General features: G+C 40.8%; 2 protein-coding genes and 1 pseudogene across 5 annotated transcripts in view; 1 reads left to right on the top strand and 2 right to left on the bottom strand.

Annotated features, from left to right (window-relative positions):
- The window catches only part of LOC125128465 (nucleoplasmin-2-like), a 121,053-nt pseudogene extending 118,725 nt beyond the window's left edge, over nucleotides 1–2,328 (bottom strand).
- Nucleotides 2,329–2,336: 8 nt separating this feature from the next.
- Nucleotides 2,337–3,386, bottom strand: LOC125128464 (serine/arginine repetitive matrix protein 1-like). Its single transcript, XM_047782803.1, has 2 exons — nucleotides 3,207–3,386; nucleotides 2,337–3,122 (listed from the first exon to the last, which is right to left on the bottom strand). Exons 1-2 carry the CDS (start codon nucleotides 3,384–3,386, stop codon nucleotides 2,337–2,339), a joined length of 966 nt encoding a protein of 321 aa, XP_047638759.1.
- UGP2 (UDP-glucose pyrophosphorylase 2) overlaps nucleotides 2,602–16,060 on the top strand; it is a 55,370-nt gene continuing 41,911 nt past the window's right edge. Inside the window, exon 1 of one of the 4 annotated variants that reach the window (XM_047781950.1) lies at nucleotides 2,602–2,741. Coding sequence is in view for 1 of the 4 variants with exons in the window: in XM_047781947.1 (XP_047637903.1) it covers nucleotides 3,745–3,763 (19 nt within the window). In the remaining 3 variants the exon portion in view is untranslated. Of the gene's footprint in view, nucleotides 2,742–3,293; nucleotides 3,764–3,953; nucleotides 4,002–4,039; nucleotides 4,102–16,060 lie in introns of those variants that run through there. The other 3 variants (XM_047781947.1, XM_047781948.1, XM_047781951.1) reach the window with 3 other exon arrangements.

The raw sequence follows: 16,060 nt of genomic DNA, 5'->3' as shown, positions 1-16,060 counted from the left end.
CACAACACTGCAAGTTAAAAAGATTTAGTGGCACTAAACTGGTCATTGGGAATACACTTATTGAGTGCTTCCTAGGTACAAGGCACTATGCCAAGCACTAAATCTAAAAAGGCACCTAAAAACTATGCTTAGAAATAGGGCAGCAGACATTATTTTCTTGTGTTGACAGAATGTTCCTATCTACATCGCAGGACATAGAACTAGGTAAATTAAACTGAATTTCCTCATGTTTCTATCCAGAAGTAAAAGGAATGAGAAAATTATGGGCAGAATTTATGTCATCCTTGGATGGTAGCACATGGTATCAATGAAAAACTGGCTTCCAGTCTTCTTTTTAGTTTATAATCCATCTTATTTCAACTCATCCCTGAACATACACTCCTTCCCAGCTGCTCCCCCCACCCCATCTTCATCCTCTTTTAGACTCCCCCCCACCAAGTTTCTGCAAAGGTTTCACCTGTAAGTCTATCCATCCATGCTATTATTACAGATTTCTAATAATACAAATATCAACATCATGCAGCCTGAAGGAAAATTCCACAGTAGTGTATTATGGGGAAAAAAAAAGGATTAAACACACACACAGAAAGTGATTTTTTCAGATAATAAAATGTATAAATGTATTTCAGAAATAGACAATAGCCTTCTAAGCAGATTTGGAACTTCTCCATGGTCATGATCTTAACCCTCTAACCCCAAGTGATCTGCCATGTGAGACTGTTTCCAGTGGCTCTGAGGGAGTAAGAGGCTTTTTTACAAAATGTTTGGGGGTTCAGAATTCAAATTTAAATTTCTGTATAAAGAAATTCCATTTTACAGGGCAGTATTTGAAATAATATTTGCGAATATAGCTTCTAGAGTGCTGCTCCTCTAAGAGCCAACTTCTGGATGTACATTGACTTAACCACTGAAGACAGGTAGTTACTTTTTGGAGATTTTTTGAAGCAGCAAATATACAACATCCTTTGGTACTATTACTCAATACTTAATCACTCATAAATCAACGTATTATTCTTAAGTTTTACCACTCTTGCTGCAGTTAAAACTCACTTGCTCTCCCTTAATCTGTGCAGGTAGAAAATAACTGATCATCCTTATAGTAAACCTTGGATAACTAAAGACTCTTCAATACTCTTCAACTTTATCATCATTTGCAAACCAAGCAACGCTATGGGGCTCAAATCTGCTGGCTGTATTTTACTTTGGTGTTAATACTGATGAATAAATACTGCTTATTTAGTGCTGGAACAATTTCTGTATTGTATACAAAGGGTGTAGAGACTGATTAAGATCTTCAGTCTCCAAATGCCGTTATTAAAATGTATACACGAGGATTTTAGACACTTTTTTGGTTTTATTTGGGGAACTTAGTTTCATAGCTGATGTTTTGGGATTTCACATAATATAGTGCCAAGGGTTATTCTCCAGTACCACCCAAATGAATCACTGGGCTTGCCTGTATTAGTTTAGTAACACTTCCATACAAATATGCAACACCAGAAAAATCAAGTGTTTAGAGAATGGGTCATTCAAAAATTCTCACTTTACCTTGGTTGATCAATGTTGTCCAATGCCTCAAACTCTTCAAGATGGACTTGGTTTACGGGAGGCAACTAAAAAGAGCACTGACAATTCATTTATCCTGTTGCAGGCGGGTTGAGTCATAAATTGTAAAGTCTGAGATACACCCAGTGACAGGCGCAATGAGTCTTACAGGTAGGGAGTTGGCAATACCAGCTGTGATTTAGCGGGCGCTGGGCTGGCCCTCTTGCCTTCCCCAAGTCACTGCAAACATTCTTTTGCTGTTCTCTTTCCTTGAGGACTTCAAGAATCTATTAAAAGGTGAGCATCTCTTGAGAGTTAAACCATTTCTACTTTGATTAGAAAAGTTAACGCCTATTACAGTGGAAATCTCTACAGGAATAGGAACTCGGGTGGTGGTTCTGGGGTGAGAGCCTTCACTTGGCATTTTCTTTAATGAGCTACAAGCCTCTTCCTGTTTGTGGATCCCACACATCCCACTGCTTTCTTCTTAACGCATCTTCACCCTCCCAAGACCAGGTGTGTGAGTAGTTTGTGTCTACAGAAAAGGGCCTGGGCTCTCTCAGAGTAGTTGCAGTGGGGTGCTCTGGCTTCAGCCACAGGATAGGCATCTTCAATCTCTGGTAAGCCGAAACATTTTTAAGCACTGTAAAAATAATCACTGGTGCTTCAGGTTCTCTCCCTTGCTGAAGTATCCATGGAAAGCTGGAGTTTTAGTGGTGGAACACCCCTTTCCCAGTCGTGGGAGGTGGGGCTCTCACACACGGGATCCGTCGCCGGGATCATCGCCCACCTCAGCTGGGTTCCCTCAGGCCGCAGACGTCCCGCCCCCTGCCACCTTCGTACGTTTCATTGGCCAGGGCCTGAATCCGCCTCGGCTCCTGACTGGTGGCTTCTCCTGTCTGTCTGCGAGGCGGGGACATTTCCGCATTGAGGGGGGCTGCTCCGAATGGAGGGGGAGGGGAAGTGTTTAGGAGAAAGGGGGGGGTTTGGGTGTTGCGAGACCGCAGCCAGGTGGACGGAGGGGGTTTAGTAGCTGGGCTGCGACCACTGGCGAGAGGCTGGAGGTGTGCATGTGTGAAAGGAGAAGGGGAGAGAGAAGGGTGCCGCAGAGGTGATAGTCTCTCAGTCTGCGAACCTTCTTCCGGGGGCGCCATAAACGCCCCCAAGTTCTCAGCTGCTAAAGGAGGAGGTGGAAGGTGGGTCTCCGAGGCGGTTTGGGGAGGGGCCGGGGCGGACTTCCCACCACCCCTTGGGCGGGTGCGTTCCTCCTCTCTGAGGCGTTTAGAGCCCCTCTGCCTGACCCACAGTTTGGCCCCAGAGACCGAATTTGGGTTCGGACAGGAGGGACTAGAATGTGCAGTAGTCCGGGCGGGCCCTGCCGGGCTCCTGTCCCTCGGACTCGGGGCGGCGCACGGGTTCTCCCCTCCCGGGTAGCCCCCTAGTGTCCTCTGAGGGGGAGGGGCCCTGGAGCCTTCCGCCCCTCCCGGGAAAAAGCCGCCGCAGTGTTGCCGCCACTCGCAGCGGGGGGGGCCGCCGGGAGGCCCTTGCACGCCCGCGCACGGAATTTTTAGCGCCTCCTAGTCCCGGGATATTTATGGGCTGGTAGAAATGGTTCCATTGACCCTCTTTGCGCCTCTTTGCCCCCTCTCCCTCCTCCCGACCCCTGCTTGGGCGGGGACTGCAGTTGGCCGGAGTTTTCCGGGGAATGGGCCGGAGCCTGTACGGCAGCGAGGGGAGGGGGAACCGGGGGCGCGGCCCGCCTTTGCCTGCTGCTCTTCGGCCCCGGAGGGCGTGGGGACCCGGGGGCGGTGAAGTAGCTGCTCTAGATCCGCCTCTTTCATTGATGAAATTTAAGTTCTGGTGATTTTACCTTTTCCGGGAGTCTCCATCTGGCCCTCATTTGTGTTGGGGTGCAGTGTAGGCTGGAGTTCCAAGCAGACTCAGTCGCACCAAGTTTCTGTCTTTTGGAAGTGGGGAAGGTTCTCCTGGGTGGTTTTTTTTGTTTGTTTGTTTTGTTTTGAGGTAGTTTTAGTCGCTTTTAAGAAATACTCCCATAAGTGGCTAAACATTGGAAGAGGAGAAAGAACTCGTCGGTCGGTTGATAAAGCAGAGGTGGAAGAGAGACCCGCTCTATAGCGTGACTCCTCTAGAAATTTAAATATATATACAAAAGCCAGAGTATTTTAATAAATCCCTAAAATGTCGAGATTTGTACAAGGTAAGAAACGCTTCTTATTTCCCGGGTTACTTTAGTAGTACTGAATTTGGGTACTGACAGTCGAGAGGTTGGTGGGTGGTTTCAAAGTGGAAATGTTCATTTGAGATACTGTTTGCAAAACCCTTTTCGTTAAATTGACATTTGAGCTGTCTTGAGTGCTGGCTGGGTTGGTGTTTCAGATACGTATAATTTATACCCTGGTACTCTGCTGCGTTTAGTTCTGCCTCCCTGGAATCAGGTTAGTAGCACTCTGGCTCCCCAGGATAGTGGCTGAAAATGAGAAAACAGGATTTTGGCTGCTGATTAATCCCTGTTCTCTTTTCTTGGTCGAAGTCAAGGTAACTCTGTGGGTGCAGATGGGAAGGAGAACTGAGAGGGCTGGGGAGAGGCAAGTGGGTTTTTGCCAGGACTGATGGGGAAGCTTTAGTGTTCTCAGCTTCTCCGTTGGTGTGTACGTGGTTTGAGTCTCAGATTCATTTATTGCGAAACCGGGAGTAGCTCCTAGAAGCTGGAGGTCATTTCAGTAGGAGAAATGACTTTGCTGCATTGCTGTGTTTATTTTTTTTTTCCTTCTTTGAAATCTGGAGGATTATTAAGGTTTCTTTGAAATTTGAAAATTGCCCTCTAAATTCTGTATGTGTGTTTTTAAAAAAGGGTTAGGGAATGCCACTCAACTGAGTTGAGCTGTAACATTGTGTGTACGTCTGTGAATGTGAACACATTGAAGTTGGTGCTACCTTAAACCTCTGTCACTAATTTGGAGCATAGGACTTGCCTTCTGGTATGCAAGTAAACCCTTCTCTTTCCGACCCCAGAGTGTGAAAGCTTCAGCCATCTTGCTGAACACACAGCTAGTAAAGTTCACAACCACTTTTTGAGACTGTCAGTAAATGTAGATGTACCTTAAAAAATTGTGCCAGTAATGGTTATCATTTGACCCTGGGCATGAAAATACCCTAGTAGGTTTGAAAGTACTTTATTAACTCTTTTTTCAGTTTTGTCTATAATAAAGAGAATTTGACTTGCCTGCATTATTATGAAAGCATTTGAGACACTCATGTCTGCTTTTAGCACTAAGCTCAGAAATGTCAGTTGTCATTAGACTTTTAAATTCATATTATGCCTTGTAAGTGGTGAGAGATGCTTTTTATGTTCATATTGAATAAACATCTTAAGCAAGAATAGAAAGCAGAGGTAATTGTCAGAAGTTTGCTGGTTTTGTAGCAACAGCAACAATATTTAGTTACCAGAAAGCCAGTATTGTAGGAATATACTAGAGAAAAGTGGACATGTCACTTCTCTTTAAAAGTTAATAGTATTAGTTGAACTCCAGGTGTTCCTTGTTTACACTTTACAGAGCTTACAGAGAATTGACTGATTGTCACATCCTTTGCTGTTAATGGCTAACTGTTTTCAGGAGATTTCTAAATCAAGTGGGAATACCTGTGTGTTACTCCTTTCCCTTGTCAGCCACTTTTTAAAAAAATAAAATTTTTATGTTGGAATAATTTTAGATTTATAGAAAAGTTGCACATATGTCAAAACTAAGAAATTATCATAAGTACTTCACTATTAACTAAACTACTGACTTACTCAGACTGCTTTTCCTTGATTCAATCTAGCATTGCATTTGGCTGCCATCCAATTTTGCTCTAATGGTAGTTTTCCTTTTATTTTTAATTATTTATTTATTTTCATTTTTTTACCTTTTCTAGGGCCGCTTCCCGCAGCGTATGGAGGTTCCCAGGCTAGGGGTTTAATCAGAACTGTAGCCACCGGCCTACGCCAGGGCCACAGCAATGTGGGATCCGAGCTGCGTCTGTGACCTGCACCACAGCTCACGGCAACGCTGGATCCTTAACCCACTGAGCAAGGCCGGGGATCGAACCCACAACCTCATGGTTCCTAGTTGGATTCATTAACCACTGTGCTACGAGGGGAACTCTGGTAGTTTTCCCTTTAAATTGGCAGTTTTGCACTAAAAGATGACACCTCTCCCCTCAGGAAAAATTCAACACAATTGTGCTCCCGTTTATTGTTGTTTAAATTTGTACTTCAGGTATAAAGTCTCCATGTGTTTAATTAACTTGTCTGCTATATTAGAAGTGATAAACCTTATTGGCTAATGACTACACTATCTCCACAGATCACTTTTTAAGTTTAAGGGTTGGGATTTTTGTTTTTTAATTTTTGGGTAGCAGATCAAATTGTTCTTTGCTGTAGCACTTACTGATATTTCCACTCACTGACACTTAGCTTGTGCCACTTCATGATATTGGGGAAAAGTGACCCCGGCTCGAATCGTCAGAGTTGGAAAGTAAGACACGAACACAGGGAGATCTGGAAGAGGCTCTTTACTGTTACAAGGCTCTTTATCGTAAGTGCTCCTGGTCGGTGATGAGCAGGCCAGTGAGCAAGTGCCCGCAGATAAGGAAGAACCCACTGTTTATCCCTAATGCAGGTGGTACATCTGTCCCCTTCGCATTGGTCAGCTCAGGGTTGGGTAATTTGAAACAAACTTACTGGGAGAAGAGGGAAAAGGGGTGGGTGGGTGAAGGAGGGTGTCTCACATAAAGCAGGAACAAAATGGAGTAACCAAGGCTTTTTTCTTTGATAGAAAAGATGTATGTTAATTCTCACAATAAGGAAAAGATTGAACAAATATTAGGCTCCTAAACTGTTTTCTTATGCTGTTTCATTTAAGCTTCACAAGAGCCCTGAGAGGTAGTAGACTTTTATCAAGACCTTAGAGGTGAGGAAATTGAGGTATTTTAGCTAAAGTTCACAGCTAGTAGCACTGAAATTTGTACATAAACGTGTCTAAGCCTTTGTCATTTTCCGATACCTTATTTTGCCTCTTACATTAAAAACTTACCAGGAACAATGGCTTGTTTCTCTGACTAGACTGCCAGTACCCTGTGGGCAAAGATAATATATCCCTGGGGGAAATACATTGTTTTCACGTGGTGGATGCTCTTAAAGAATTTGTCTTGGATGACAAATGAAAAACTCAGGACTTTCGGAGTTTCTCTTGTGGCATATCGGAAACGAATCCGACTAGGAACCATGAGGTTTTGGGTTCTATCCCTGGCCTTCCTCAGTGGGTTAAGGATCGGAGTTGCCACGAGCTGTGGTGTAGGTCACAGACTCAGCTCGGACCTGGCGTTGCTGTGCCTCTGGTGTAGGCCGGTGGCAACAGCTCTGATTGGACCCCTAGCCTGGGAACCTCCATTTGCTGCGGGTACAGCCCTAAAAAGACAAAAAGACAAAAAAAATTAAAAAAAAAAAAAAACTCAGCACTTTCCATTTTTTTTTTTAAATAGTTTAGCCCACATTTTTGGTTGTAGTTTATTAATAGTACTTCTAACATAAATCTTGCAAAAGAGAAAAGGGATGGACCTAGGTTTGAATCCTGTTACTAACAGGTGATCTTAGACACATATTTTTCCAAACCTCAGTTTCTACTTATAAAAACATTGGGTGTTAATACTTATGACTTGGTTATTGAGAAGCTGAAATGAGATGAAGTATGTGAATGCACTAGTCACATTAGATAGCCAGTAAATTTTGCTTTCTTTCTTAAAATGATGATGGCTTTTCAGATAGCATTTTCATCAAGAGTATAACCACATGTCATCAACAGAAACAAGGCACCTATAAAAGTTCTTTGTTTTCCTATTCTAGATTTGATGTTCAGCCCTCTAACAACTTGGGTGTTGATTTTTTTTTTTCTTTTTTAAAAAAAACGTAGGGGTGGGGAAATTTTAAATAGTGATGTGAATACATAGTTGGTGACAGTTTTTGTTTCAGTCCAGTCAGCAAGACAGATTTCGAGCTCTTATAATATGCATTGCATTGTACTGGGATTTTGTGTATCCCTTATGATGGGTGCTTGACCTTCAGGAGATCCGAGTATATACCTGTGTATTGTGGGCATGTTTTTGAATATCCTAGAACCTGGAATTGCTACACTTTGCTTGGCTCTCTTCCCCCAAATCTAGATAATGTGCTTTATAAATAAGAAAGCTAGGCATCTCCATTCTCAAACACTTTGACTGTTAGGTTATTAGGTAGAAATTTTTAATTAATAAAAATAATAAATGTCAGTAAGCAGGAGAGTTCTCAATGTATATTCCTTGGCCAAAAGATGCTTCAGCTTTCTTTGGGCATCTCCCAAATCTGTGTTCCTCAGGCACTTAAGATTCCTTCCCATAGGAGGACTCTTCTTTACTAGGTCTTTGGCTTAATTCCCTGTCATCTTCTGCCCTCACCTTCCGCTTGCCATAAGTTATGTCTCTATTTGCTAGTTTTCCCTGCCCTAGGAGTTGTTTCTGGGCCCCAACTTATTCCAAATAATTGTGACTACTAGCTGAATGAGAAAGGGCCCTGTGTCACGATTAGAGGTGCTTGGGAGCATCAGCAGCGCCTTTTGCCAGCTTTGTCAGTGGGTGCCATTTTTAAAAGTTCTGAGAGCCACAAGGTAACTTTCCTACATGATTTGAAACTTATAATGGCACCAGACCTATTGTCATCTAGCCAGCTAAGGCCATTTTTATGTGCTTATGCTATGCTATTAGAGAAACTTTTTTTTTTGGAACCATTTATCTAAATTACATAAAAATATCCCTTAGTGTTCTTAAATTGAGGTACTTTCTTATATTTCAGAGGAAGCCATTTGAGTACCACTGTGTCATTTAACTTTTTTCTTTGAGGCCTGTCAACTTTCCCATTTGTTAGGATCCTCTTTTTGTGACTTTTTTGGTGATTCCTGTTTGGTAGATGGCAGCTAGCCAGGGAGGATTAGCTGAACAAATTATAACCAGAGGGTCTCAGATAAATACAGGGATGAGAAGCATTCTGGGGTCTGGTTGTGGAGGTCAGGCCTAAGCCTGGTTCTTAAATCCTAAGACCAAATTTAGCCTGTTGTTGATTATTTAGATGACTAGGATGTTTTCAGCCCAGGAGGATTGTGGCATGGATTTGAGGCAGAGCTAGAGTTGACAAAGCAATGCCTAAGGTACACTTCTTATTTTTTAAAGATGTAGCTTAGGATTCATTATGTTGCCAGAGAGAGAGGGATTTAGTTAAAATTCAAAGTCACATTTATAAAAAGAAAATTAAAAGAAATTCAAAAAGTTGAGCTGATGAAAACTTTGTTTTCTAACACGGATCTTGTAATTTCGGTGGTTAAATTTGTCTTTGTTCTTGATAGCTGGGTCTTTCTTCTAGTAAAATGAGTGATTTTCATTTGTGAAAGCCTACTAAGGAAAAGAATAAATTGACAGGGAACATTAGAGAAATAAATATTAACTGGTATACTTCTTGGAAGTGCCATTTTTATGTTATGAAGATAAATTGAAAAATAACTCTGAAAGGAAATTACTCTAAGATATTAATTTTGGACAGTAGGTATTTTTGTTATAATACCACTTCACAGAGCCCATTTGCTTGTGGTTTTATTTTTCTTCTTGGAGAATTGTAGTACCTTTATGAATTGTAGTGACTTTAATTAAAAGAATGGGATACTTAATTTGTGTGAAGAACATTAGTTGGCCTAATAATGAAAATGTTCTAGGTCAAAGAATAATATACTAGAGTTTACCAGTTTCTACCAAGTTGAATTTGGTACTTTTTGTGGAAGATCAGGTATTAGGAGTTCCCAGAAAGTCAGATACATATAAGTTAATATAAGCAAATATTTGAAAGTTAAATAAACTCTGGATTATCTATAAACATGCATAAGTAGGACTTGATTGTATTAACTTTATGTAATAGCATTCATCTTGATATCTAGAGTTTAATGCCAGTTGAGAAAATCCCAGCAATATTAGAGTAAAATTGTGGGGGAGATTCTCTGAAGGGTTGGGCTTTATAAATGAAATAAGATTCACTTACCATCCTTTTGATTGCTTGGGATCTCTTTAGAAGCTGCAGTTTTCTAAAGACTGGTGTCCTCTTGACACAGTCTACAGTTTCTTTTCTAAATTATCATATTTTGACTTGATGTAATAGTGTTTGAATTACAGGTATCTTGGTCTTGGGTGATTTGATGGATTGTCTCAAGCACAGTAACTATTAATTGGATGTCATAGATCTCTAAAATCCTACTACCAGGCATGCATCTTTCTATTCATAACTTACTCAGTTATTTACAAGTTGCCTTGCTAAGCTGTCAAAATAAAATTGAACTTTAGGTGTTTTTTGACTGGGCTTATGTGTAAAAAAAAGGATAATATTCCAATTGAAAACTGTTTCTCAGTTCTCTTGACTGGTGATGCAGGCATCTCCTTTAGTTTGTTGTGAAGGAATTGTCTAGGTGTCAGATTCTGCTTCTGCCAACAGTCACATTGTTTATTTTTCTCAGTCATTGCCAAATGAAATCGATTGTGCCCCCAAACCATTTTGACAATTAAGGATTGTTTTTGAGAGCCATGGAGAAATTGGTTATGTTGTCTTAGTTAACCTTATGTAAACAAGAAAATGTTTTGTTTTTAAACCATTGCTAGATATTTGTTAGTTTTTCCTATATAAGTCAAGAAAGTCCATTTCTCTGTGATTTTTATTTGTATCTTAAAAAACCCCCGCCGCTATTCATTGCATTTATGTACATGAAATAGTCATGTTATGCTTAGTCTACTTTTTGTTTTTATTTAATTTTTTTTTTTTTTTTTTTGGTCTCACCCATGGCATGTGGAAGTGTCCCAGCTAGGAGTTGGACCTGCACTACAGCAGTAACCAGAGCCACAGCAGTGACAACACTGGATCCTTAACACCTTGAGCCACCAGGGAACTCCTAGTCTACTTTTTAGTTGTTAGTCACCAGATTGTAAAAAGAACTATTCTAGGGGCCACTCCCTTTAACAATACATCCACTGGGTCTTTAGCCACAAAGGTAATTAAAGTTTATGTTTTCCTCTGGTTGCTGCCCTGGCAAAGGCTGATGTGATTTTTCATTTATGTTATAACCCTGCTGAGAATTTTAAAATTGCCAAAGAGTGTAGGAAAACACAGTTCTGTGCACTGTTGTGGGTTCATTTATGCCAATGGTAAAATGCTTAGCCCTGGTAATAAAATATTTATAGAGTACATAAAAGCTTTATTCGATTTTTTTCATTGCCCAGAAAATAAACAATACAGAAGGAAAAGTTGAAGAGCATTAAAGAATGCATTCTTGTATGTAGTTTTCACCTCATACAATAACCTCACTTAATAGACATATTTGGGTTTTGCTGGTTTTCATTCAGATTTGGTGCCATATAACCTGAAGGTAGTAAACCATGTAAATGCACTTTAGCAGAGGAAGGGGAGAACTTCCTCCAGGAAAGAGAGGCTAGGCACCAGGCTGCAGGTTTTGGATTCCTGCTTGGCACTGCCACCGTGTCCTTAGGCAAGGCAGCATTTCTAGGCCCCTGTTTCATCTCCAAGATAAAGGAATTAGCCTCGCGGACCTTAAAACCCTTTCCAAGGTTAAAACTTTATCTAGGAGTTCCCTCGTGGCCCAAATTCAGCGATGCCTCTGGTGTGTCTCTGGTTTGATCCCTGGTCTGGGCCTGTCATTTTCCACATTTTTTCTCAATTAAGCTAAATTTATATATTTAAATTGCCCAATTTTGTTTAATCTCTAAAGTTAGTGAAAACATGGTGACATTTATACATGATAATAAAAAGTGAAAGGAAACTTAGAGGTCATTTTGTCTAGACTGCCTACCAGTTTGGAATTTCTTTGACCACATCCCTGATATTTGGTAATAAATCAGCCTCTGCTAGAGATTTCAAGTACTCAAGACACTGTCCATACTTTTCTTAACCTTGCTACTCTGTGACCATAATCATGGCTCTTGAACAAAGTCTTTGGCCTTCCCAGGTAGTGCTCCACTAGACTGGACTCTACCTTCTTGATCTATATCCAGCACAGAACTGTATCATAATAAGCTCTTACTCATTAATTTAATAAATTTACTTGAGGACCTACTATGTTTCAAGCTCTGTTTTACAAATACAGTGAGAATAGTAGCAGTGAACAAATAGATATGATATATTCTTGAGTATCACTGGGCAAGATACACATTGAATAAATTTTAGAAAATAGAAGAGGTTCAAGGATCTACCACATGAGTGTGTTAATGGGCAATCTTGCTTAGTTTCAAAAGATTTCTAGGAGGAGATTACATTTTAACTGAACAGTGACAAATGATATATTAGCGTCTGGTCAAACCACTAATATGAGAAGTGAGGTCTTGATCTTCAGTTTATTTACATATTATCAGATGCCTGTACTGTGCCAGGTGTTGAAGTAGGTGTTTGGGAAAAAAGTTGAGTAACATTGTATGGCTTGTGCCCTTAAAGTGTTGCAGACAAACATCTCAGCAAAGAATTAAAGTTTCGGGGTGTTTGATATGTGTTTGAAATAGTGCAGATTAAAACCTCCACAGAGTGGAATTGTGGTAGAAAGGAAGGCTTCCTAGAATGTTCAGGAGCTACCACCTAGAGCATTGGGAATGCCACCCCACAGTAGCAGCCGCTGTTGAAGTCACAGAGTTTGAGCTTTTGGGGACTGAGGGATCGGGGAGGTTTCCCTGGTGTGGAGTGATTCTCATGATTTTGGAATTCACAACTGGGCCTTTAATTTCTATTTTCTCATTTCTGCCTACCCTTCTCTAAAAATGTCAGATGACACTTTTATATGTGTTTTGGAACAATCTTATAATAGTCATCGTGCTTTTAATTTCATAGAACAGAAAAATACCAACTCAATTGGCTTAAAAAATGTAAGACTTGTATCACATGAAATCTTGAAGGAGGAAGTTCCCCAGGGTTGGTTAATTGAGTACAAAGGCTGCATCAGTCTTTTCTTCCTTTTGCTTTCTTAAGCATGTTTGCTTCATTCGTGGGTCCACTTCCTTCAAGGTCACTAAATGGTAGAAGAAACTGAAGGTGAGGGGTGGACACATAGGCATTATGTGCAGGGGTGGAAAAGGTACTATTTCTTCTTAGGTGTCTACTTTTTCAGTGAGGAATACTTTTATCCAAGTCTTTTAAAGGGCAGACTATATCCTTGTTGCTCACTGGCCAGAATCATATTATGTTTCCCAATCCCTGGGAAAGCTTTAGACCATTCTGGGCCTGGCGCCATCTCTGAAGCACATGGCCTTGGGGCAGAGAATAGCGTTGGGGTAGGAAGAAGATCGATGCACATACTCAGATAAATGGAGTATAATAATCTATATCAGAGCTACTCAAAGCAATACTGGCAGCATTCACTTATTAGAAATGGCATATTCTCCTCACTCCAGGCCCACTGAGTCAGAATCTCTGGGAGCTTGCCCAGAAATTTGTTTTTTTTTTTTTTTTTTGGTCTTTTTGCTATTTCTTGGGCCGCTCCCACCGCATATGGAGGTTCCCAGGCTAGGGGTCGAATCGGAGCTGTAGCTGCGGGCCTACGCTAGAGCTACAGCAACACGGGATCCGAGCCGCGTCTGCAACCTACACCACAGCTCACAGCAACGCCGGATCGTTAACCCACTGAGCAAGCGCAGGGACCGAACCCTCGACCTCATGGTTCCTAGTCGGATTCGTTAACCACTGCGCCACGACGGGAACTCCCAGAAATTTGTATTTTAACAAGCACTCTAGGTGATTTGTGTGCATATTAAAGTTTTAGTAGTACTGTGAAGATGTCACAAATGAAGTAGGAACTTGCAGCCTTTAGGCATTCTGCTTTATCACTTTCGTTAGGTTTGGTGACTCAAAAAAGTACTTCACCTTGGCTTTTAAGATTTGCCTGCCTAAGGAATTTGTATTTATTCTCCATCAAGTGAGAGTCCCATCAAATGATGGAAGAGAAGTGATGTGGTTATAGAGTTACAGCTTAGGGGAATGAATCTCTTTGCTTGGTACCACCAGATAAGAGTGACAGATGGGCAGTCTAGTTAGAAAGCTGTCATGATGACCAGGAGAGTGAAAATGAGAGAGAAATTAAGGTAGCAGCAATGGGAACTGAAAGCAGTGAATGGAATTGTGGCGATTCAATTCAGAAGTTTAGTAGTGGATTGGATGTAATGTGAGGGGAAAAGAGGGAAGAGCCAACTGTGACTGAGATTTCTAGGTCACCTAGGAGTGACTAGAATGTTAATGACATGGGGAGCAGGGTGGGGCAGGGAGATATATTTAGTTCACAAGAAGAGTTTTGTTTTGGACATGCTGAGTTTGAGGTACCCAGCTGGGTATCTAGGTGCAAAAGTCTAGGAGGCTGTAGGGAATGTGAGCCTGGAGCTCAGGGGAAAAAAAGGTCCGGATGAGAGGCACATATTTGTGAGTTATCAGTAAGGAGAATAATTGAGGAGGAAAATGGTCTGGGGATAGAATTTTAGGAAACCCAAGGAGTAGGAGAATAAAGGAAGAGCCAGTTATGGAAACTGAGGCATGATTGGAGAGGTAGAAGAGGTAGGATAATATTGGATATCTGAATCTAAAGAAGAGCTTTTCTAGGAGGGTTATTCACTTTAAACAGTTTAAAGACTTCAGTGAGAACCCAGGAGAGGTTGGTTAGCTTTAATTGGTCATAAATCTAGTTAGCGTATGGCCTCAGCTTTACATGGTTATTTCAGATGCTCCCGTGTTCTTAGAGTGCTGAACTTATTTGATCTCAAGTCGTTTCCTGATTTGAGATTAAATGATTTAAAGTCATAATTCTATGACTTTTTGATACCGCTCAATTTGGGTTTCCCAGGAAGATTGGGACTAATCAGGTCTAATGAGTGGTGGGAGGTGGCCTGGAGGGGAGGGCTCTTCATCTTCTTTGTTGTTCTTGGTGTTCTCTCTGGTTTGCTTACTGTGAAGCTAGATTTTGACTTTGAAATGTGAAGTTGGTTTTTTTTAGTGCCAGTATCAGGATGTCAGGGAAACGTATTGTGTATAGTAGCTGAAATGGATAAAATGAAATACCTAAATTGAGAAGTGAAAACAATCACTTGTTAGTTGAATGTCTTCTGCTTCTTAATTCTATTGCTTTCTTCCTCCCTTCCTTACCCCCCTCCTTTTTTTGGCTCCAGTGGATAGGGGAAGGTCTATGGTGTTGACATTTTAGTTCTTGTCAACAGGAAAGAATTAGGAAATTGAGGTGGGAAAAGCTTCTAAAAAGTTACTGCCTGTTCAATCCCCAGTTGACTGCATTCTAATTAACTCAACCAAGACAATTTTGTAAGTCCAATTTTATGTGGTAGGGAATTTCCTTTCTGTTCCTTTGGACATAAGAAAGCATTCTGATAGAAATGATTTTGGAGGAAAGTTTTTTTTTTTTTTTTTTTTTAGGGATTTTGTGTCAAAGATTAAAGAGAGCCAGACTAGGGGGAAAAAATGAGCAACATACTTCTCCCTCACTGTGGTGGAATCAGGCTCAAAATAAACTGATGTAGCTTCCAGCATTAGCCTGTTCTTTGACCTTGGGTAAGTCATTTAACTTTTCAGCCTCAGTTTCCTCATCTGTAAAATGTTGAGGGTAGATTAAATTATCCCTCTCATCTCTAAAAATGTTTCAATTTATGACTGAGGTAATGAAATGTTTGTTTCCTAAAACAGCCTCTGTCTAAAGTGGAGGGGTTCAATTCTCTATTGCTAGGAAATAAGAGGGACAAAACATCTTAGGAGGTTAGAAATCTTATATTATTCAGTGGATTCTTTAATTGACCTTCCACTTCATACACAGCTTCCAGTGCAGAAGTGTAACCTGAGAATACTAAGTCCAAGAAAGCTTCTAAGTTCTGTATTTCTTTTCCTACCAAAAACTCCAGGCTTTTCCTTCAAAATTCTGGATGGGTAAAGGAGGTCACTGCAAAGGGAAATGGTTTCTAGCTCTGTGCTTCCTAGTTTGTTCCAGGTGCTTAAGATAGACACTCTTCTTGATTAATCACACTTCCTTATTCTTGAAAAGTCTTTATTCCTTATTCATTAATCACATTAAACCACAGCTTCATAGTACCATTTTTTGCCCAGGAGTGGGGGAAGGAAACAGTAGTGGAATGGGGTGGAAGAGATAATAAATAGGCTTGTTTTAACTTTATTTTGTTGGAAAGCTGTTCAAATTTGTAGAGGGGTAGAAGGAATACAAATTGTTCTTCATTTGCATTCTGGGCTGTGTCAAAGAAAGGGAGGAATAAAGATTGGGGATATTCGTCCCAACTTAAGTTTGAATCTTTGTCTGAAGATTGGACTTGCTGTAGCTGACAAAGAGCACTTGTAGTATTAATTGTGACTCTTTTAGTCATCTTTTCTTTGCTTGGAATGAAAGAAAAGAAAGGG

This window comes from Phacochoerus africanus, chromosome 5 (assembly GCF_016906955.1).
Source record: "Phacochoerus africanus isolate WHEZ1 chromosome 5, ROS_Pafr_v1, whole genome shotgun sequence".
NCBI classification, from domain to species: Eukaryota; Metazoa; Chordata; class Mammalia; order Artiodactyla; family Suidae; genus Phacochoerus; species Phacochoerus africanus.
Note: the sequence above shows the minus strand (reverse complement) of the source record. Positions and strands in the feature narration are given on the sequence as shown.